A 22,063-nucleotide genomic window follows, 5' to 3' on the forward strand; every position below is an offset into this window, starting at 1 on the left:
TGAGAAGCTACTGGAGTATTCCAACTACTGGGCCAGGATCCAAAAATACAATGTTCCCCTCCACCCCAGCCCCCACTAAGCCACTTTGACCACAGTGGGATGCACTGGCACAGAGACACAGTCAAGGAAGTGCTTCCTTTTATCATTCCTAAACTGATTGCCAACAAATCATCTCCATCAGTTCAGCCTAAATAAGATGACCATGTAAAGAGGAAAAAATGTTTATTCACCCCATCTTTATAATCTGAAAAATAGCCATTATGCTGCCTTATCAGGTTGCCTTCTTCTCCACAACTAAAAAGTGGGTACTTGTTTTATTTCTGCTCTGCTCTTGCCTGCAGGGAACTCAGAGTAACAGAGATGACTGCCCTCACACTTGTTCCTCTTAATACAACAGTCCTGAGGTGAGTAAAGGCCAAGAGATAGAAGCTGGCTGAAGGATCTCTAAAGAGCTTTGTGGTCCAACAATCTAGCTCAGCCTTCCCAAACCTGGTGCATTTTAGGTACAATTGTACCTTGGTTCTCGAACAGAATCTGTTACAGAAGTTCATTTGACTTCTGAAAACGTTTGAAAACCAACGCGTGGCTTCCGATTGGCTGCAGGAGCTTCCTGCACTCAATTGGAAGCTGCAGAAGCCCCATCGGACGTCCGGCTTCCAAAAATCTTTCACAAACCGGAACACTCACTTCCGGGTTTGCATCCGGGAACCAAAACGTTCGAGTCAAAAGGCATTCAAGAACCAAGGTATGACTGCATTGGTAGACTCCCAGCTCTCATAAGCTCCTGTCAGGTTGGTAAATGGCCTCCTTCCTTCTTTCCATTGCTCAGTCTATTTCACCCCATTTTCCCGTTCACATGAAATTGAGTTGAGGGTGGCATGTGGCTCTTGGACCATCAGTTTCCCACCACTGATTAAGACTCCCTTGGTAGAGAAGATGCTTCAAACCCTTGATCATTTCAGTTGCCTTTCACAGCACCCTTCCTAGAGCTACCTAATCACCGAAATCAAACCGTGGGCAAAAGGGGGTTCTTCATGCATCGAAGATCAGGTGATCACCCTGTGTTGTTTGATTTCAACAATTAGGTGAATAACTCGAAATTCCACTTGTCTGCAAGCAAAACAGCATCAGAAACCCCACAGAATTAATCTGGCTCTCCTCTTGATGAATGCAGATGCCATTTGGAAAAGAAAACCATTCAGAAAATGTAATCAAACTGCTCTGGCACTAAAATGTAAAAGCAGAAAGAGAATTATTTCTGAATTCCCTTAAAGGTAATGAATTTTGATGTAGCCTACCCATTTTGCTGAAAGACACATTAGATACCAACAAAATAAAAAGTTATTTCATCTGGAGCAATTACATCTGCATCTCTCTCTCTCTCTCTCTCTCTCTATATATATATATATACACACATAGATGCACACACACACACACACACACACACACACACACACTTCTCCCCTTCACAGCAGCCAAATTTTGAAGCTGAGCAAATCATAATGGAGTCGAATATACAGAATGCCTTTCAGCATCAATCTGATGAAAAGACTCTTAAAAAGTTCTGCCCATTCTTTATCACAATATGCTCATTTGGGGGGGGGAGGGAGAAATACATATACATTTGCTTTCTGTCGCAGGACTACAACCACCCCCTCTTTGTGAATTTAGCAAGGTGGGTGGGGAGGGCAAAATCTGGCATTTCAAAGTGTCAGGGTGGAGGTTTATAATTGGAGGTTTATAGCTCTGTTCCTCACAAACAGTTCTGTGTTGATCTCACAAGTAGGCAATTGCACAGGACCAAGTTCTGTGTCCTCAAGCTGTATACAAGGGGCGGGGGGAGTTGAGAAATAAATAAGACTCATGTGAACTCTCAACAGGACCCAAAAACAGAGGAAACTCACATCACTGACACTTTTGAGCTTCCTTTTTAAGAGGACACAGGAGGGGAGGGAGACAAGCAGGGATGGATTATATGCACCTTGTCTGCACCTTCAAACTCATGGTTTTATCCCTCCTTATCTTTCTGTGTTTAATTCCTGATTCATCCATGAGACTTTCACTCATCTTGCTTCACCATATTACTGTCCAACAGTCTCCTGTTTTCCGGGAAAACTCGGCCCCTTTCCCCTTGCTGTGCCTTATGCCTTGCTGGAATACCTTCCAAAATGCCTTTGTGCAATCACCTCCCTTAAGCTGCCCCCCTCCCCCGCAAACCATTATTTTCCAGGAAGCCTTTGGTTCATCACCCTAGTCCTTATTGTAACAATCCAGTGGGAATAATCACATAGTCTTTCACCTGCTTAATCATGTCTCCATTTTCCCACTTAAGAATGTAAGACGAGCCCTGCTGGATCATTCCAAAGGGGGCCCACCTATTCCAGCATCCTGTTCTCACAGTGGCCAAATAGACATTCTACAGGAAGCCCACAAGCAGGCCCTGAGTGCAACAGAGCTCTTCCCACTTGTGATACCCAGCAAGTGATATTAAGAGGCATACTAACTCCAGCAATGAAGGTACAGCATAGCCATTGTGGCTAGTCGCCTTATCCTCCATGAATTTGTTCAATCCTCTCGCTTTAAAGAGCTTGGGTGTAACCTTTGACGCCTCTCTTTCCATGGAGGTGCAGGTTGCAGCCACAGCAAAGGTGGCATTTTCCATCTCCGCCATATTAAGCAGTTGGTCCCTTGCCCTGATCTGGCCACAGTGATCCATGCGATGGTTGCCCAAGCCTTGATTATTGTAACTTGCTCTACGCGGGGCTGCCCCTGAAGCTGACCCAGAAACTCCAGCGGGTGCAGAATGCCGCGGCGAGGCTCCTTACGGGGTCTTTGCCACGAGATCACATTCATCCAGTGCTTTACCAACTGCACTGGCTCCCGGTGGAGTACAGCGTCAGGTTTAAGGTGCTGGTTTTGACCTTTAAAGCCCTATGCGGCCTAGGACCCCTGTACCTAGGACCCATGTACCTACGCCTCTCCTAGTATGCCCCGCGGAGGACCTTAAGGTCCACAAATGACACTTTGGAGGTCCCAAGTCGCAAGGTGGTTAGATTGGTCTCAACTAGGGCCAGGGCTTTTTCAGTACAGGCTCCGACTTGGTGGAACAATCTGTCACAAGAGACTAGGGCCCTGCGGGACTTGACATCTTTCCGCAGGGCCTGCAAGAGAGAGCTGTTCCACCTGGCCTTTGGTTTGGACTCAATCTGACCCTTATGTTTCCCTCCCCTTATGGTTTTGATCTATGGGCTATTATTAAAATGAGGCTGCATTTTAAATTGTATTTTTAACCTGTATTTTAAATCCCCCCCCATTATGTTTTTATTGTAATTTTACTGGTGTTAGCTGCCCTTAGCCTGGCTCTGGCTGGGGAGGACGGGGTATAAATTATTATTATTATTATTATTATTATTATTATTATTAAAGTCATACATGTCAGTGCCCATAACTTCTGGGAGTGCATTCTATAGATTAACTATGTGCCATATTTTTTTGTCTTAAATTTTCCAACATTCAGCTTCATTGGATGACCTCAAGTTCTAGTGTTTAAAGAAAGAGAAAAATTTTCCCCTCCCCACTTTCTTCACACCATGCATCCTGCTATACACCTTGATCTTGTCTTCCTGTTATTACTTGTCTTTTCTCAAAACCATAAAGCCCCAAATGTTGTAGCCTTGCTTCATAGGGGGAATTTCTATACTCCCTCAATCATTTTGGTTGCCCTTTTCTGAACCTTCTTCAGTTCTACAATATCCTTTTTCAGGTGAGGCAGCCAGAACCATACATAGTATTCCAAGTGCAATTGCACCACATATACGTATAATAGTGCTATGCACCTCTTTTGTTGCTTCCTTGTTCCACTAGACACCCTCCCAGCAGTTCTTTGTAAAGAACCATGTACATAGGTAGTGCTATATATGTAATAAAATGAGAATGAATGGTCAAGAATTTCTAAATAAATATTTATTTCTCTTAGACCCTGCTCTTACATAGGACTCCTGCTGATCTTCTGGAAATCTCTTGCTCACACATGGACATATCTATTATCCAAAGGATGGACTCTTGACCATGGTCAATGACAGATAGTACCCAGGAGAGCAAGGGAAGGGATGCTTCAGATATGTCACACTCTTCCCCCAAAGTGCAGAGAGGATATATTTGTTAAGCCTTAGAAATGGGTGCTAGCAAGCACCTTACACAGCAAGAGCCCTAACAGAGGGCAGTCTTGCACTTTACAATTTGCCATAGGCAACCAGGAATCCCTGGGAGGGGTATGGTAGAAGGAGCAGATTTCTCAGTTCCTCCTCTGACAGTCTGCTTGGTCTCTGCGATAGTTGAAGTCTTTTCCTTTTACTACTAGGGTAAGGGAACCTTTTTTAGCCCGAAGGGCCAGGTTTTTATCTCCCAGCACCTCTGCATGTTGACTTTGACAGGTGGATTGGGCTACCCACCTATCAGTCATCTGACATCACAGTGATGTCAGGAGATTGATCTCTCAATGTTGACCTGCAGAGATGGGGTGGGAGGAGATAGCAAACAGGGAGCAGCACTGAGCAGAACTGAAGTCTCTGCGTTTCAGATGATGAGCAGAGACTTCAATACTACTCTCTGCAGAAGTCTGCTTCACCAGCACATTCCCCAGCTCAGCTTGGCTCTCTGCAGGGATATGAGGAGGATTTAACTGCACACCCACCTGTCTATCAGCTAGTGTCACTCCAGCAGGCAGCTGCTGTCAGCTGAAGAATCCTGCTGCTTTAGCTCAGCACCAGTTTTCTATGGGAAACTGATGGGTGCAGCCACCCCAGAACTGAACCCTGCTGTCGCCCACTGGAGCGACACCAGCAGATTGACAAGTGGGCGTACTGCCTGCATTTCCATATAAAGGGCTTGTCCTGTTCTGTGGCCAGCACAGAGAAACAAAGATTTCTAGCGTTGCAATAGGCTAGAATTTCTATATTTTCCTTTTCTTTTGCAGGCTAGTCACTATGGCGGGGCTTAGTGACTTAGTTGTGACATTTTGCAAGCTTCAAGGATCAACTGATTATCATTGTGGGTCAAAACGAGGCCAACAGACATCTTTGCAATGCCATGTGATTGGCAAGAGGTCAATCCCACGGCCCCCACTCGCCTGTCAAACAAGCCCTGCTGGGAGATAAGGATTTGGCTCATTGGTAGTATCCCGTTCCCTATCCCTGAGTTAGGGACAGAGTTGAGGGTGCAAGATATAGAAAGGCTCAGCCTTCTCCAACTTCTTATATATCTGCTAGAAAATGAACAGATGCTCTCGGACTGCATTCAAGTTCAAGAAAGAGGAAGGGACACCCCCTTGGCAGATTAATTTTTCTTGCCTACATTCAAAGACACCAAGGAGACCTCCTTCCCTGCCAGCAGAATCATCCTGCAAGCATGACATCACTGAGGAAGGAGGATTAGTGATTTAATAAGATCACAGCATGTGGTGCTGGTTACTCCTTTCTTCGTTATTCACTGGTGCTTCTTCGTCCAGAGCCAGGTTCTCGGATTCACAAGGGGGGAGATGAACAGAAGATGTGTGCCAGATCCAATCTTGCAAGGCAGTGGCTGAAGAGAAACCCAGGCATTGTCTTGCTGAGCAAAGGAAGCCAGGGTGTGCTTGCAAAAAGCAGCCTTACGAGAAGGCAAGCAGAGGGGAGATGAGGCCAGTGCTTCAGGCTTGAGATTCTGGGTGCTCATAATATAGGAATCTGTCTCATACCAAGTCAGACCATCTGTCCATCTAGCTTGGTATTGTATACACTGACTGGCAGCAGCTCTCCAGGGTTTCAGACAAAGAGTCTTTGTCTGAACACTACCTGAAGAAGCTGAGGATTGAACCTGGGACCTTCTGCACAAGAAGCAGATGCTCTGCCACTGAGCTCCTGGGACATAAGAAGAGCCTTGCTGGATCTGACAAAGGTCCACTTAGTCAAGGACTCTGACTCCAATGGCAGTGAGTCTGGTGGTACTGGGAAGTTTAAAAGCAGGGCATGAAGACAATAGCTTTTCCCCACCCACCCCACTAGCAACTAGCATTCAGACAGATAGACTGCTCCTGAACCTGGAGGGTCCATTTCACCAGCCAGGCTAACCCCACTTTGGTAAACCTGCCCTCCATTCGTCTAACAGCCCTTTCAAGTGATCTAGGTCAACAGTTGTCACAGCGACACATTCCCTAGTGCCTCACCCACTGTGGGGCACCATACTTAGTTCTTCCTGGGCAGACCCTAGTGAATTGAAGTCTCTAGAAACTAGCTTTTTTCACCAAAGGTAAAAGTTGCACCAAAAGGTACATCAGTTGATCTGCCCCCTTCTGCCTCTTATCCCACCCATCGCTGGCATGTGCAACCCCCGTTCCCAACAAATAAAAAAAAAGGTTGCCAAGAAAGGAATGTGTCCCTCAGACTGAAGCACCCTTGATATATGCTACTGATTTGTATCAGTGTTGCCCAAGGAGAAGGAATGACTTTGTTAAACCAGCATGCCTGCAGGGTTGATGTGGCTTGACAAAGACAGAGAGAAGTAGAAAAGCTGATATATAATTAAAACTGGGTCTCATGCAGCATGTTGAGGTTAAATGTCTACAACAGCTGAGGACAGCTGAGCTATAACTCAAAAACATATGAAGAAAAGGGAAAGCCAGGCAGCCAGTGTGGGGTGGTGATCACCATGTTATATTCGGACCGAAGAGACCTGGGCTCGAATCCCTAATCAAACCATGAAGCTCATTGAGTGACCTTTGGTGAATTACTCTGCCTCAGACTAGTTTACCTTGCAAGGTTGATGCGAACACTTCCTTTGGATGTGCCAGCCCTTCCAAAGGAAGGAAAACTAATTTTTCAAGTATCTACAAGGACCGCAGAAGGGGAAGTGGGGAGAGAAGAGAGCTGAGTGTTCACCCTTCTCCACTGATGGCAGGGCAAGTAGCAGGTTCAAGTTTCATGAAAGTAGGTTGAATCTGAAATGCAGCAGCAATCCAGCACTCTTCCAAGAAAGACTGTATGTGTGTGCGCGCACACACGCAGAGAAAGAAAGAGAGAGAGAGAATGGATAAACTTGCACCTCTCTGGGACTCTTTCAGGCTTACACTGACCCTGACTGCTAAGCTGGATGGCTCTATTCTACTTCTCTGATCTAAGTACCAGCTAATGGGAACTGCAAGTGGGGAGACTTGAGGTCTTGCTTGGGTCCTGCCTGAGCACTTCACATGAGGGCATCTGGTTGGCTGTGCTGAGACTTGATGGGGTGCTGGCCTAATCCAGCAGCCCTTTACTCCTCAGAAGAGACGAGGGAGATACTGCTTGCACATTGCTTTTTCCTGCTGTTTTTAATTGAATCATTTGTGTTTTAATGGCTGGATCACTGGTGCCTTTTCCTTTCCTTTTCCTTTTTTGCTTTTCTATTTGTAAGCTGCTTTGCGCAGCTCCTTTCCAGAAAGGGAAAGCAGGAGGGGGCACTTTTCAAAATAAAACTGATGACAATGGTCCCTTGGGCTTTCTCGGTGCAGATGGGCACCCATATAATTTCCACTGGTGTGGATGAGCAAGTAAACTACAACTCCCTGCATCCCTGTCCATTAGCCATGCCAGGTAAGGCTGATGGGAGCTAGAGTACAGGGACATCTGTGCGGCCACAGATTCATCATCCCTGACCTACACTAACTGGAAGTAGCTCTACAGGGTTTCAGGCAGGGGTCATTCACAGTCCCACCTGGAGATGCCTGGGATTCAACCTGGGAGCTTCTGCACACAAAGAAGATGCTCTGTTACTAAGTTAGTGCCCTCCCTGCAGATATATAATGGGCATTCAAGAAACTTCTTATACTGAGTCAGACCATGGGTCCATGCAGCTCAGTACTGTTTACACTGATGGGCAGAGGCTCTCCAAGGTTTCAAACAGGGATCTCTCCTAGCCTTACCTGGAGATGCTGTAGATCAATCATGGGACCTTCTGCATGCAAAACAGATGCTCTACCACTCAGCCAGGGCTATCCTTATTAACTTTAATCTTAATCACACCAAAAAAGCAAAAGCAAAAACAAAACCAACAATCCCTGCCCCTCAATTATATATGTTTCTTTTGAAACAAGCAACCAAACAGTAGCCTCCTTGGTGAGAACATATTTTGGTGAATTCTTACTGAAATTGCTAGCCCTACGGTTCCCAAATACACACACGGATTCAGTCTCCTTGGCACAGCACTGCCCAACAATAATCTATCAGGCGCCAATACCTGGATGCACACATATTTGACCATTAGCTATATCCCTGCAATTATGTGGCAGTAAGAGGAAGGGTTCCTCTGCCTCCAGTCTTCCTTCCTTCCTCTGTGGCCAACTTGTACAATTCCATTCTAAAATAATCAGAGTCCAAAAACGGCACCCTGATTCAGGTGATTGCTGCACAGTGTGTGCCAGAGCATTTTCTCCAACCTCCATTCAAAAATCAAAGTGGTGGGGGAAGAATGGAGGAAATGGATGGCAAATGGGTTTTTTTTTTTAAAAAAGGCAGACAAGATGTTTGGGAAGGAGAACCCTTTTCCGTACTTCCTGTTGCCACATCTTAAAATTCTTGTCATGTTTCCAAAACCTCCTGTACAAAAAAATTAATAAATAAAAATTGAAAAGGCTCCCCCAAATCAATTACCAGTTTATGGTACTTCATGCCAGCCTCCAGCATCTCTTACATGGGAACAAACCAGGGTCTATTTACTGCCCTTGGGCTGCAAAGACAAGCTTTCCCACCAGACTACAAAAACCCCAGGAGAGAGAGAGGGGGATTTGTACATATTGCATTCGATTTGAAAGATAAACAGCAATGAAGAGCAATTAAAATCCAACTCAACAAGAGACACCAAGCTTTTCACACCCACCGATTTCCAAAGCTTGCCTGCTGTAACTCAAAAACCGGGGTGGGGGGGTGGGGGGGGGGAGAGGATAAGCCAAGAATCGATAAGCTGTGGCTAGGAGGCACCAATATGCTTTATACAAAAAGCCATTCGGGTGGATGAAACAGGCTGTGCTTAAAATTCTGTTTAAAAATAAAATAAGGAGGGAATTTAAAAAAAAAACAACTTACCAGCTCTACCGATCCATAATGCTTTCGGCTGAATTCTCCACGTCTACAGCCCAGGTCCTCGGAGACAGAGCTGGAATAAAAGTGCTTCATCAGTAGACATAGCTAACTGGCCCCTCTAAGCTATCGGGGAGGGGGGGGAAGATGAGGGGGAAAAGATAGATTTTGCTTTGCTTCTCAGTTCAGCTGATGGAGGGCTGTTGCTGCTGCTGCTGCTGCTGCTGCTACTGCGTTTAGCTTCATCACTGCAGGAGACCCTCCTTGAAACATAGACAACTTCACACAGCCATTGCAGAGCCTGGCTTTCTGAATAAAGGGTGGCAGGGTGTGGGGGGGGGAGAGAAAGGGTGGATGGAGTGGAGGGAGTCACAGAAGCGAAACGCCCCCTAATTGGAAGGCAAAAAGAAGACGAAGAAAAAGCTAAGATTCAATTAAAAATTTAGTCATGACATGATGATCAATAGAGAAGGGCCAAGGCAGACAGTAGCTTGTAATTGCGTTTGTGAAAGTCTCTCTCTCTCTCTCTGTCTCTCTCCATCTGACCAAAAAGGGAAAAGAAAATCCTGCAGCGCTTAAATGCTGGGTGAGGGGTGGAGAGCAAGCAGCCTGTCCACCTCCCTTTGCAAAGCGAGTTCTCCGCTCAAAAACCACAGTGCAATTTTAACTTTCTTTTTAGCATGCTTTCCTACATCTTTCAGAAGAAAAATGGGAGGAAAAGGTTTTTTTACACACATACTTCTACACAGAAATATATAAAAATGTCCCTTCTTTTGCAAGAACTTTTCTCTTTGTGGCCAAGCCCTAATATAGGAACCCCACCAACCTCTACTTAAGATTAAGATACATGGTGGTTGTTTTTGTTATAATTTTTTTATTCATGCTACTCTCTGGTCACTGCCAGTGCAGACACACAGTGTTTACTTGGCTTCAGAGGAGACTGGTTGTTGCCACTCCGCATGAGTTTCCCTTCAATCACGAAGAACAAGGGTTCATGCAGAAACACAGTGGATCGGCTTTCTCTTTCATGCTCCAAAATGTAGAGTGTTTGGGGTGCATACCTGACCTTTCAGACATTTTGGAACACTGATCCAGAATCTGCTCAGTGCTAACTGTCCCCGCCACTTCCAACGTTACCTTGGCCATTGGTTTTAGCCATCACACTTCTTTTTCATTGTTCTCCAGTCAGATAAGACTTCTCGACTTAGAAGCACTCAGGATCACCCCCACCTCCACCCCCTCGTCTGCCCCACTTGGCTAAACATTAAACCTGGCCTCGATTCCAGACCTAGTGGCCGTTGGCTGGCTTTCGGCAGGCCACTCCAGAGCCAGCTGGAAGAGCTGAAACTGATGCAGCACTGCTGGAGTATCCTGGGAAGCCCTACCTCCAGCACTAAGATGAATACCTCCAAGGATATTGCTACTAGCATTGTAGCTCAAGGGTAGAGAACCTGCCTTGTGTGCAAGAAGGTCCCAGGATCAACCTTGGCTTCTCCAGGTTGGGCTGGGAATGTCCCGTTTGAAACCCTGGAGAGCCGCTGCCAGTCAGTGTAGACAATACTTCACTGAATAGACCCATTTTAAGCCTCCGGGGTAGGTTAAGCTGAGATTATCCAACCCAAAATCACTCAGTCAATGCTGCTACTGTATGGCGATGTGAACATGAGCTGACACTCTTAACTACAGTACTAGCCTAGGAAGAGCCATAGCACAGAAGCAGAGCATCTGCTTTGCATGCAGAACATCCCAGATCCAACCCCAGACATCTTAGTGGAATACAAGACTTCCTATCTGTCCACTGGCTGAAACCCTAGAGAGCTGCTACCAGTCAGCATAGACAATGCTGAGCTCGATGAACTGTTGTTCTGACTTGGTATAAGACAACTTCCTATGTGCCTTTTAATCTGCTCTAGCTCCAAGATGGAAGGGAGTGATGAAAGGGAGAATATCCTTCCTCAAGCTTCCTGCTTTATGGTCCCAAGTAATAATGGGGATGGGTTTTGGAGGGTGGCTAAGCAGAGGGAACACACAGTTCACTCTCCCACCCCTTTCCCATCTCCTATTAATGTACAAATATGTGTCATAGTGAGCAAGACCAATGGTCCATCTAGCTCAGTATTTTTTTCCTGAAGTGACAGGCAGTAATGCTTCAGGCAACCATGCAGAAATATTTTCTGCCACCAGTTACCTGAACCTTTCCTAAACTGGAGGTGCTGGGGACAGAACTTGAGATCCTGCACGTGCTCTGCCACTGAGCTATGGCCCCCTCCCATAGCAACCCTACGGGCAGATGGTTATGGCAGCTAAGGAGCATTGCAAACATTACAGCTGGGTTTTGCACACTGAAAACACACTGATCACAGTGTCACAGCCAGTTAATTCACATGTGTGTTTACAAGTGCGTGTCCACTCACACTGGTTGTTCAAACTTGAGATTCCTCAAATGCACCACATAAAGCATTTTATCTGCCCTAAGCAGAGCTCCATCTCAGGAAAAGCCCCCTTTGTCCCTCTGTAAAGAGTGGGAGAAAAGCAATGACAAACCTAGACAGCATCTTAAAAAGCAGAGACATCACCTTGCCAACAAACGTCAGTATAGTAAAATCTATGGTTTTCCCAGTAGTAATGTATGGAAGTGAGAGCTGGACCATAAAGAAGGCTGATCGCCGAAGAATTGATGCTTTTGAATTATGGTGCTGGAGGAGACTCTTGAGAGTCCCATGGACTGCAAGAAGAACAAACCCATCCATTCTGAAGGAAATCAGCCCTGAGTGCTCACTGGAAGGACAGATTGTGAAGCTGAGGCTCCAATACTTTGGCCACCTCATGAGAAGAGAAGACTCCCTGGAAAAGACCCTGATGTTGGGAAAGATGGAGGGCACAAGGAGAAGGAGACGGCAGAGGACGAGATGGTTGGATAGTGTTCTCGAAGCTACCAGCATGAGTTTGTCCAAACTGCAGGAGGCAGTGGAAGACAGAAGTGCCTGGCGTGCTCTGGTCCATGGGGTCACGAAGAGTCGGACACGACTAAACGACTAAACAACAACGACAAAGAGTGCCTAATGGCTGGAGATGGGCCAGGGCTTCTTTCCCTCCCTTTGTCAGGGAATGATCATAACCTGGGTTTGACAAAACTTCCAAGGATCTAGGTACACAGCTGAGTTGTTTTGGCTATCGTGCTAAACCACAGTTTAATATTCACCATTTATGTCCCACAGGTTAGCACACTGATAACTAGTGAGCTTTTCTTTCCCCTGCAGCATGGCCACAAGGAGTTCAAAAGCATTCATTTCCTAACAGTCCTGTAGTCTGAACTAAAAAAAAGTGGTTCATCTTAACTATGGTTTGTCCGATACAAGTCAACTTCAAACCATGGATTATGAAGACACATTGTTTAAACTTTAAACAAACCATAATACACATGAACTGAGTTTGGCTGGCACAGGAAACGGTGATTGACGAAAATCAGAAGTTAAAGCCAAAACAGAGGAAAGGGAAACATGAGGACAAGACAAGCTGTGCTCATCACACTAAATGAAATCTCAGAACATAGCTGCTGTTGGAACTAGCCCCATGCTAGCAAGCATTTGACCAGCTCCTCAAGAGCTGCCTCCATGAATTAGTGCAATTCTCTTGTAAAGCCATCCAAGTTGGTGGCCATCACTGCCTCTTGTGGAAGTGAGTAAACTGTACATTGCATGAATAAGTGCTCTCTTTTGTCTGTCCTGAACCCTCCAACATTCAACTTCATTGGATGGCCATAAATTATTGTGTTATGAGAGAGTGAGAAAAACTTTCCTCTATCTACTTTCCCCACACCATGCATAATTTCATAAACTTCAGTCCTGTCACCGCTTGCTCTCTTTTTCTCTATATATTTCCAAACACTGCAACATTTCCTCATGGTGGTGTTGTTCCAGCCACTTGTTCATTTTGGCTTGATGAAAACAAGCATACCTGTGCATCAAAAAGCTGTACAAAGTGTCCTGGACACAGTAATATCAATATTCCCTTTTTTGTATGATTTACCAATGCACACCAGGTGCACTGATAATGCAGCAGGAGGAAAGGAGGCCAAAGAGCTGAAAGATCTGTACAAAATATGGAAATAAAAAAATAGCAATGAGATGTTAAGAGCCTGGAGTGCCGCTACTCAAGATTGCAACCACTCCAGTCCGTTCCCCACCCCTAGTAGTCAGCCAGCATCATGTGGCTATTGAGCATGCTCAGTGTTCTTTGGGCTGTTTGGGGGGAAGGTAGGCAGGGGTGTAGGAAGAGGGGGGCGGGCTACCCTGGGTTCCATCATGGAGGGGGTTGACAAATTATCAAGGAACAATTACTGCCCTACTAGGGCGGTTCATAAAAACATTAATTTTTTTTTTAAATGCCTTTCTAAAGGTCTTATCTTACTACACTAGGGATTATATAGCTATATATGAAATTTCATGCATATTTGTTAATATCTTGACCCTCCTCCACCAAAATAGCTGTTTACTTGGCCATTTTCCTATGTCGTGAAGGCTGAAATTTCAATTCAGTAGAGCAGGGTCAAGATATTAACTAATATGCATGAAATTTCAGATATAGCTATATAATCCCTACCATAGTAAGATAAGACCTTTGGAGCAGGCATTAAAAAAAAGCCCTACTGCCCTACCCTCCACTTGGCTTCCCGGGTCCTGGAAAGTCAGCCTATGTGAATAAAATGAGACTAGGCCGAGTAGACTAGGCCTTGCCTTGCCTTTGGCCCGCCCCCTGCCCACAGCCGATTGGCCAGCTAGGTTGGGGGCGGGGCAAAGGCAAGTCAAGGCTGAATCTTCTCGGCCTAGTCTCATTTTATTCACATAGGCTGACTTTCCAGGCTGTTGAGGAGGCCTGCCAAGGCCGCTGCCTGTCCTGTGCACCCGCTTCAGGCCCCATTCTCCCTCCGAAAAGCCTCTGCTGCCCCTGAAAGTGGAGCACGCGGAACAATGGCAGCGCTGCCACCCTGTTTTGCCCACACGTGGCACTGGGAGGAGCTGCTCAGTGCCGCCCTGGGCATTCGGCAGGCCAGCCTCCCCTTTGCCCCAGTCTTCCCTGCATGAAGGTAGGATCCCCTTCCCTCCGCCACCCCCCACTAGTCTCCCCTGCATGAAGCTAGGACCCCCCAAAAGCAGTTGTGTAATTAAAAGAAGTTGAGAAAAAATCAGCAAAGCAATTCTGTGGCTAATTGACCAATTCCTTTAAATAGGGTCTATTAATGAAGTTCACACTTTTGACAACTAGCCTGACGCTTTTGCAGAAAAATACTCCTAGACACAAGACTTTTATTTTTTATTTCTTAAGCCCTCTCAGTCTCCCATCTTGAGGCTAAGTACAACAAACTGTACATTCCCACCCCTCTCCCCAAGGTTGGATTATTTACTTCTGTGTGCTTGTGTATCTGTGTCTCCCTTGTACAGTCATACCTCATGTTACATTTGCTTCATGTTACATTTTTTCAGGTTGCGTCCCGTGGCAACCTGGAAGTACCGGAAAGGGTTACTTCCAGGTTTCGACGCATGCGTAGACGCGCAAAATGACATCATGCGCAGAAGCGGCGAATCACGACACACGCAGACGTGGGTTGCGTTTTTTTCAGGTTGCGAACGGGCCTCCGGAATGGATCCCGTTTGCAACCAGAGGTACCACTGTATCTATTAGGGACTACAGTGGTGCCTCGCAAGACGAAATTAATTCGTTCCGCAAGTTTTTTCTTCTTGCGAGTTTTTCGTCTTGCGAAGCACGGTTTCCCATAGGAATGCATTGAAAATCAATTAATGCGTTCCTATGGAGACCGCCTTCAGACCAGGTCCGGGGACAGTCTGTCCCCAGACCTCTTCTGAAGGCTGGCGGGGGGAGAAGGACTTTTCTCCCCACCGCCAGCCTTCAGAACAGCCTTCTGAATGTTGGCGGTGGGGAGGAAAACCTTCCTCCCACCGCAAGTCTTCAGGACAGGTCCGGGAACAGAGGAGAAGGCGCGCTGCGCTTCCCCGCTGTCCCCGGAGATTTCCCTATGGGCTTTCGTCTTGCGAAGCAAGCCCATAGGGAAATTCGTCTTGCGAAGCCGCTAAAAAATCGGAAAACCCTTTTGTCTTGCGGGTTTTTCGTTTAGCGAGGCATTCGTCTTGCGGGGCACCACTGTATTCTCTTGCCTTTCCTTTGATATCTATGCTACTGATTACTTCTGTTGTTTTAATTTTAGAGAAAGTGATTAATTTAAAAAGGATCTGTACTATAGAATAACAGTGGTAACAATACATTGAAGAAAAATTAATATTTTAGGGAGGGTGGTCCCAGAGCCCTAGCGCCACCATCCCAAAGAGGATAAAATGGGTGGACTTTGGTACTCTTTTGTCCTCCCCTCCCCCAATGTCTTTCTCTCTATCTGAGCTGGCTCCCTGCCTGTCACGTTACATGTGGGGGAACCCGTGTGGGGTTCCTCTCTGTAAAGTTTTCAGGCTGTTCCTGTGCATGCCTGACAAATCTGCCCCATTGTCAAAATTTATCTTTTCCCCCACCTCCAGTCTCTGTTATTGTGTGTCCTGGGTTGAGGGGAAAAACAGAAGACAGATGGCCATCAGTCAGGGATGGTCTAGTTGAGATTTCTGCATTGCCCCAGGGGTTTGGCTAGATGACCCTTAGGGGTCACTTCCAACTCTACAATTCTCTGGTGCAGGCTTGTGCAGAGTTTTAGGTACAAGTTGGATGCAAGGGGTGCATAGGATTGCAGCCCATTTTATGCACCGTCGGCTCGGGAATAAGTCCCACTGATCATGATGAGACTAGATTGCTGCTGTGCAGTCCTGTTTTTTAAATAAATGTTTTCCTTTTCAGATAATACAGAGCATGGTGAAATCACAATAATAAAACACTACTACAGGTTCCACATAATATCTGTACTGCATTGTTTACTGTGACAGCACCTGCACTTTGGAACTCCCCACCTATTGCAACAAAGCATGTGCCTTTGCTAGACTCTTTTTGGGCACCTGCTAAAAGCATTCTTCTTTAGGCAAGCATACCTAGATGCTTAGGAAGTTGAAGCAATTTTAATCTTAATATTTTAGCTTTTGTATGTTTTAAAGTAGGATTGTTCATTTTTCTTGATTTTACTGCTGTGGTGTTTTTTTTGTTTTGGTAAACCACTTTGCAGAAAATAAATTTTATTAAATAAATAGTAAATATAAATAAAATAAGACAAGCCAGAACACAATCCATCCTGTAGATTTAAGTATCTGTCCACAGTCGCCTACTTGTTATCAGAGGACATTCTTTTTCAGAAAATATGAAATAACATAAAATCATTTTTTTCAGGCAAAAAAACCCAAAACCCAATGGGGTGGGTGACAAGAAATTTTCCGCACCGGGATCCTCCTGACCTTCCTACGCCTCTGAAGGTAGGAAGAGGGGTTCCCTCTCTGACGGTTATTTGCCTAATGCTTTTTTTGAACTTTTCCAGGCTTTAGAGTTCTCCTGAACCAGAGTTCTCTCTTTTTTTGAGCATGTTAGGTGCTTGTTTGGGCTAAATAAGCAGCAGCACTCACATCCTGAACATAAGAAATAGTGGGCATAATGAAATAGCAAAGCATTCCTTGCCATTTCACTTCAACTGGAAACAAGGGTGAGGTCATTCAGAACTCCAAATCCAAGGGAGAAATTCAGATGACAAATTCTCCTTTTTAAAGACACACTGCATTGGAGCAAAAAACTGCATGAAACTCTTTTGTCCCACAACCTAAAAAGACTTTACAGAGGAGCAGAGCTTATGCAAGGAACACCAGTTTCATCTAGTAACTTATCAGGAGCCAATAACTATATCACTTGGGAACCCATGTGGAAGAATTGGAACAGGATGTAACAATAACTGTGCACCATTAAAAATGTGTTTGAAAAACTATCCAAAGTTCCTGGATATGCAAACAGTTTGTATGAAACTGAAAAAAGAAAGCAGAATCAGGATTTTTTAATTATTTTTTTTAAGTAAATCCTGTAAAAGTAAAGAAAAAGCCCCTCCATTTTTTTTAAAAAACTCATTCTTCCCGTAATCTAATTCTGTGGCTGGATATGCTGGTTGCCACAGAAACTAGCATTGAAATAATTCTGGTTGGGTGGACTTCTATTATTGACAAGGTTGTGGATGGAATTTTAAGCAAAACAGTCGGCGATACCGGGGGAGGGGCGCTTTTCTGCAGCTGCCCAAATCAAAAAGAAAGTTGTGTCGTCATCACACAGAGGATACTGAAATTTGCAGGTGTAGCGGCTGTTTCAAAGAGTTAAAGGGAGAGATCCCAAACCAAGAACATCTTTGGGCAGCTATTCTGTGACATTCATTTTGTTAACATTTTGCATGTGTTTGTGGAGGGTGGCATTGCTATTTTGATATGTACTTATGTGTTTTTACACTGTAAACTGCCCTGTGATCCTCAGTTGAAGAGCATTAATAATAATAATAATAATAATAATTATTATTATTATTATTATTATTATTATTTGTATACCAGCCTATAACCACAGGTCTCAGGGCAATTCATATAAATAGTCTTTTGAGATCAGCTTCTCCCACCCCACCCTGACATATCCACTGCCAGTGGTAACTGGAGGTTTTGCCCAGAAGCTGAGATGTATGCTGTAAATGACAGATGAGCCAGCACCAAGGAGAAGCGGTTTTCAAAAACTGCATTCTCCAGTAACCTAGGATTTCTCTGGGGGCCCAGCAGGAGCTTCAGCCATTAACAGCAGACAACCACCCAGTGACAGCTTGCTTGCTCTCTCTACTTATCATTCTCCTTCAGCATTGGACAGGGCTTTTTTTCAGCCAGAACTCAGTTCTGGCCCCTCTCAAGCCGGCACCATTGCCACTCTAGAAGAATAAGGGAGTTCTGGCACCTCTTTTTCTAGGAAAATAACACTGGCTTTGAGTATGTTCTAGGTCTCACAGAGGTAAACTGAGTCTGCAAAGACAGCTGCCTTGTGCTTCCTCTTAGAATGCAGCCTAAATTGAACCTGGAAAATGCAAACAAGGAGCAGCAGAACCTCAGACTGGTGCTTAAGATTTAAAAATGTGCAAGTAAGGCGGGCAACAAAATTGTCGCCGTGTATCCTCATTCCATAACTGCAAGAGACCTATTCTACTTTATGTCCATCTATAGTCCAGCAGTGTCCCCTAGGTTTTTTTGACAAATGCCATAATGTTAGTTTTCTGGTAACTGAGCACTAAATGATCACCCTTAGATCAGAAGGGTTCCCTTCTGACAGATTAATGATCAACTAGAACTGCTTTTTAATGTACTGTATATGTAATTTTGTTTTATTTTAGTTTGTTCTGAGATTTTAAACTTTGTAATTGGTGATTTTATCCTGATACTGATCATTGACCGTAATAAAATGACTTGACACTCCCTAACGAACATTACAAAGTTACTAGAGGTCACCAAGTATGCTCAGTGTTTGCTGTGCTGTTGTGTGTTTTTGTGCTTGGGCTTTGAGAGAGGAGGTTGTGGTTGTAGTCCATGTTAGTCCTACTTAGAATAGACTTATTGAAACTGATGGAGATGGCTAATTTTGGCTCTTTAATTGCCCCTCGTTTTGTTTATTATTTATTTATTTCCAAAATATGTACAATAAAGAAGATAATAAAGATTCTTAAAATACCCAGTTGTGTAAGACGGATAATGAGAAGTCATAGCATTACAACACATATAGCCCTTTTGCTATTATATTGCATTTTCTCCCTGCTTTGTACATTTTCTTCCTTAAAATGGTTTAGCAGTGCCGGTTTGTGGGGTTTTAACAATATCTTTGCCTGTTATTTTGCTCGTTTCACTAAAATAGTATCCCAGAATCCTGCCGCCTTGGCACATGACCACCATATATGGCAGTTCTTTAAATTTAATGGTTCTGCTCTGAGTAGAACTTGGCTGGATGCAACTCCTTTAGATTTTTGTACTTCTGCATTTGTTGGGATTTACTCAAGCAAGCTGAGCCCTCTCATTTCTCAGTTTTGGCTGTAGTCCTGCCGGCACTGGAGTACTGGGTTTGCTATTTGAAGGAGTGATTATGATTACATACCCAGTTGGTTTCAGCAGTTCTCTTTCTCAAGGCGTTGATCTCTCATCCTGATGACAAAATTGAAAATTCATACTATCCATCATGATTTAATTAGTAGATCCGGATGCACATTCTCTCCCTGTCCCCCTGCCCTGCCCCATGATCTACTCATATTCAGGACCCTCATAAAAATCCTGTTTGAGATTATTCTGTCTTGCAGGAATCAGTGAAAAGCCAGCTGGATCAAATGCACACTTTAGCTCTCTTTTTTTGGGGGGGGGGAGTTCCCCAAAGAGGCACTGGGTTAAAAAGTGATGGGTTGGTGCAAATGGGAGATTTTGGAAGAAGTACAAAGAAAGATCCTTTCTTCATCCAATACTTTTTTCAACAAAAACACAACAGTCAAGCTGGCTGCACAGAGAATGGGTATGGTGGGGTGTTCTTTTCTTGCCTAGCATCAGAAGAGCAAGCAAACTATGAGATGTGTTTACCAGCTTCAGCGACAAAATACACAATTAAAAAGGAAGAAATACAACTGCACCTGGTAAATGTATTTTGCTAAGTCTTCCGGGAAGGACCTAGCTCTGGCTGGATCCTATACTGTTAGCTGCAGGAGTGGATTTATTTAATCTGACTCCTTTGTCCAACTCTCACAATACTGGAACTCAGGGACATCCAATGAAACAGAGCTTTGGTAGATTCAAGACAGGCCAAAGAAAGTCCTCCTTCATACAACACACAGATAAAATATGGTATGCACTCCCACAAGAGGCAGTGATGGCCACCAACCTGGATGGCTTTGAAAGAGAATCAGATAAATTCATGGAGCAGGCAGCTACCAAAGGCCATGTTTTCCTCCACTGTCGGAGGCAGTATGCCTCGAAATAGCAGTTGCTGGGGAACACAGCAGCTGCACTCAAGGTCCTGCTAGTGGACTTCTCATGGGCAAGAGACTGGTCATTGTGAGAACAGAGCGCTGGTTTGGATGAGCCTCCAGCCTGGTCCAGCAGGGCTCTTCTTATATAGTGCCAACTAGAGGAGCACAGGCTCAATCTGGCCCACAGTTGGTCTGTTAACCAGTGCCACTACCCCTCACCCACATCTCTCTCTTCCTTGCTTTTTCCTTCACTTGTCTCTTGTTGACAAGCACAAGGAACAAACAGGAACACCTCCCTTTCACTTTCAGCTGACATATAAAGCTACTTCATACACAGAGTCAGATCATCTGTCCATCTATCTGTGTGATGTCAGCCAATAGCAGCTCTCCAAAGTCTTAGAGACAAAGAGAAGTCTTTCTTGGCCCTGTTACATTACATATGCCAAGCTGGTGCTCTGCCCAATGAGCCATGGTCCTCTTCTCCTCCAAGACATCTGCCATTGTGCTCTCTTTTAAAGAAGAGTCCTTGACCTAGACTGTCAAGCTTCTGTCTCCAACTCTACAAGAAGTTAGTTAGCACATTTCACACAACACAGGTACCAGCCATGTACACTTGTTGATTTGCTCAGTGAGAATGGCAGGGCAGAAGGGAGGAATACCAATGGTAAGTGGAGCAAGAGCAAATGACAGGCAGAGCCAACTCATTCCAGTATTTTCTGGCTGTAAGTAAGAAGGCAAGCAGTTGAGGGCTTCTGGAAGCCACCCTGGGAGGCTTTTCAGCTGAAGAGCAGAGCAAACCTGCTTTAAACAAAACATGAATATATCTGAAGAGTGCTTTATTTAATTAGAGCATTTTAATCTTGCTCTTCAGTTGAAAAGGCTTCCGGAGAAGCTTACTAAATATCATTAGTCCCTGGCCTCAGGATTATAGTCTAAAAGACACGATACAAAAGAAAAAAGGGATGAGGAGGGAGGAAAGAAGAAGCACCAGTTCTTAAAGCTGGGATGGAAGCAGTTCAGATAACAGTTGCTAGACGGCAGATGGGAGAGCACTTCAGTGGCTACCCCTTAATGCTCTCCCCATTAAAGGGCAACCACAATCTCCAAGGTGGGTTCTGTTGCTGAAAGTTGATTCCACAAGCCTCACAAACTCGCGTGAGATTTAACAGCTGCTGAATCATCCCCATTTAATGTGCCCTGGAAGTACAGAAGTCCTATGCACACTTCTTAAAGGAACCTCAGGCCCCAAGATGGAAATAATTACCCATCAAATCCACTGGCAATTAGCTTAGCCACCATGCCCACAGGAAGATGGGGGAAGGAAACCTTCCCACCACTGAGGTTTTCATTTTTTCGCATTGGCTCAGCTCCTGTATTTTTAACAGGAGCCTGAAACTCCCCCACCCCACATGTGACTCTACCTCCATGCCAGGAAATAGATTTGCTCACTAAATTTCTGTACATTGTGAGGAGAACAAGAGCCATCCCCTCCCCAAAGGAGTGAAAACAGAAGAGATGACCAGCTCCTCCAAATACCCATCACATCTGCTTGGGTGGTGGGTCTACAATCCCCTCCTTTTGCTCGCCCCTGAGAACTCAAGGTGGTAGGGCTACAGGCATTGTTGCCACCTCTCCCTCTACCAATGCTTTGGGGCCTCGGAAGGCTAACCTGTGGCCTTCCAAACACTGACAGCAACTCCTATCTAGCATGGCCAATGGTCAAGGTGGTGAATGTTGCAGTTCAGCAATTACATCTGGAGGCCCACAGCTTAGTCACCTCCGCTTTAGAAACCTGAGCTCCATGAAGTACAGCCCTACCCATCGTTTCACTGCATAGCCACTGCTGGGGGAAAGCTGCACCTCTTGAATTTCAGCCTGCCATGCAGGTTTTGAAAGCTGCAATAGACCTGCCAGTGGAAAAGAAAAAAGATAACTCCAGCACAGTAGCTGATAGGCTGATATTGGCAGTGCTTTTTTTCTGGGGGGACGCATACTCCTAAAGGTTTTGTGAATCTAAGTTTGGCCTCATTGA

At 45.0% G+C, this 22,063-nt stretch overlaps 1 protein-coding gene and 1 long non-coding RNA gene across 9 annotated transcripts in view; one reads left to right on the plus strand and one right to left on the minus strand.

The window, feature by feature from the left end:
• The window catches only part of GARNL3 (GTPase activating Rap/RanGAP domain like 3), a 109,860-nt gene that overhangs the window by 64,013 nt on the left and 23,784 nt on the right, over nt 1–22,063 (minus strand). For 3 of the 8 annotated variants that reach the window (XM_083596940.1, XM_083596942.1, XM_083596941.1), the window contains exon 2: nt 9,093–9,162. The exons of 1 other annotated variant lie outside the window; for it this stretch is intronic. In XM_083596940.1, the coding sequence (XP_083453066.1) occupies nt 9,093–9,162 (70 nt within the window). Of the gene's footprint in view, nt 1–9,092; nt 9,163–13,743; nt 13,762–19,175; nt 19,218–21,808; nt 21,939–22,063 lie in introns of those variants that run through there. 4 more of the 8 variants (XM_083596938.1, XM_083596939.1, XM_083596944.1 and 1 more) reach the window with 3 other exon arrangements.
• Nucleotides 13,905–18,186, plus strand: LOC310754806. Its single transcript, XR_014544040.1, has 3 exons — nt 13,905–14,172; nt 16,422–16,504; nt 16,617–18,186. It is a non-coding gene; the product is annotated as an uncharacterized lncRNA (long non-coding RNA).

Source organism: Podarcis filfolensis, assembly GCF_964270895.1.
Source record: "Podarcis filfolensis genome assembly, chromosome: Z".
Taxonomy (NCBI): Eukaryota; Metazoa; Chordata; class Lepidosauria; order Squamata; family Lacertidae; genus Podarcis; species Podarcis filfolensis.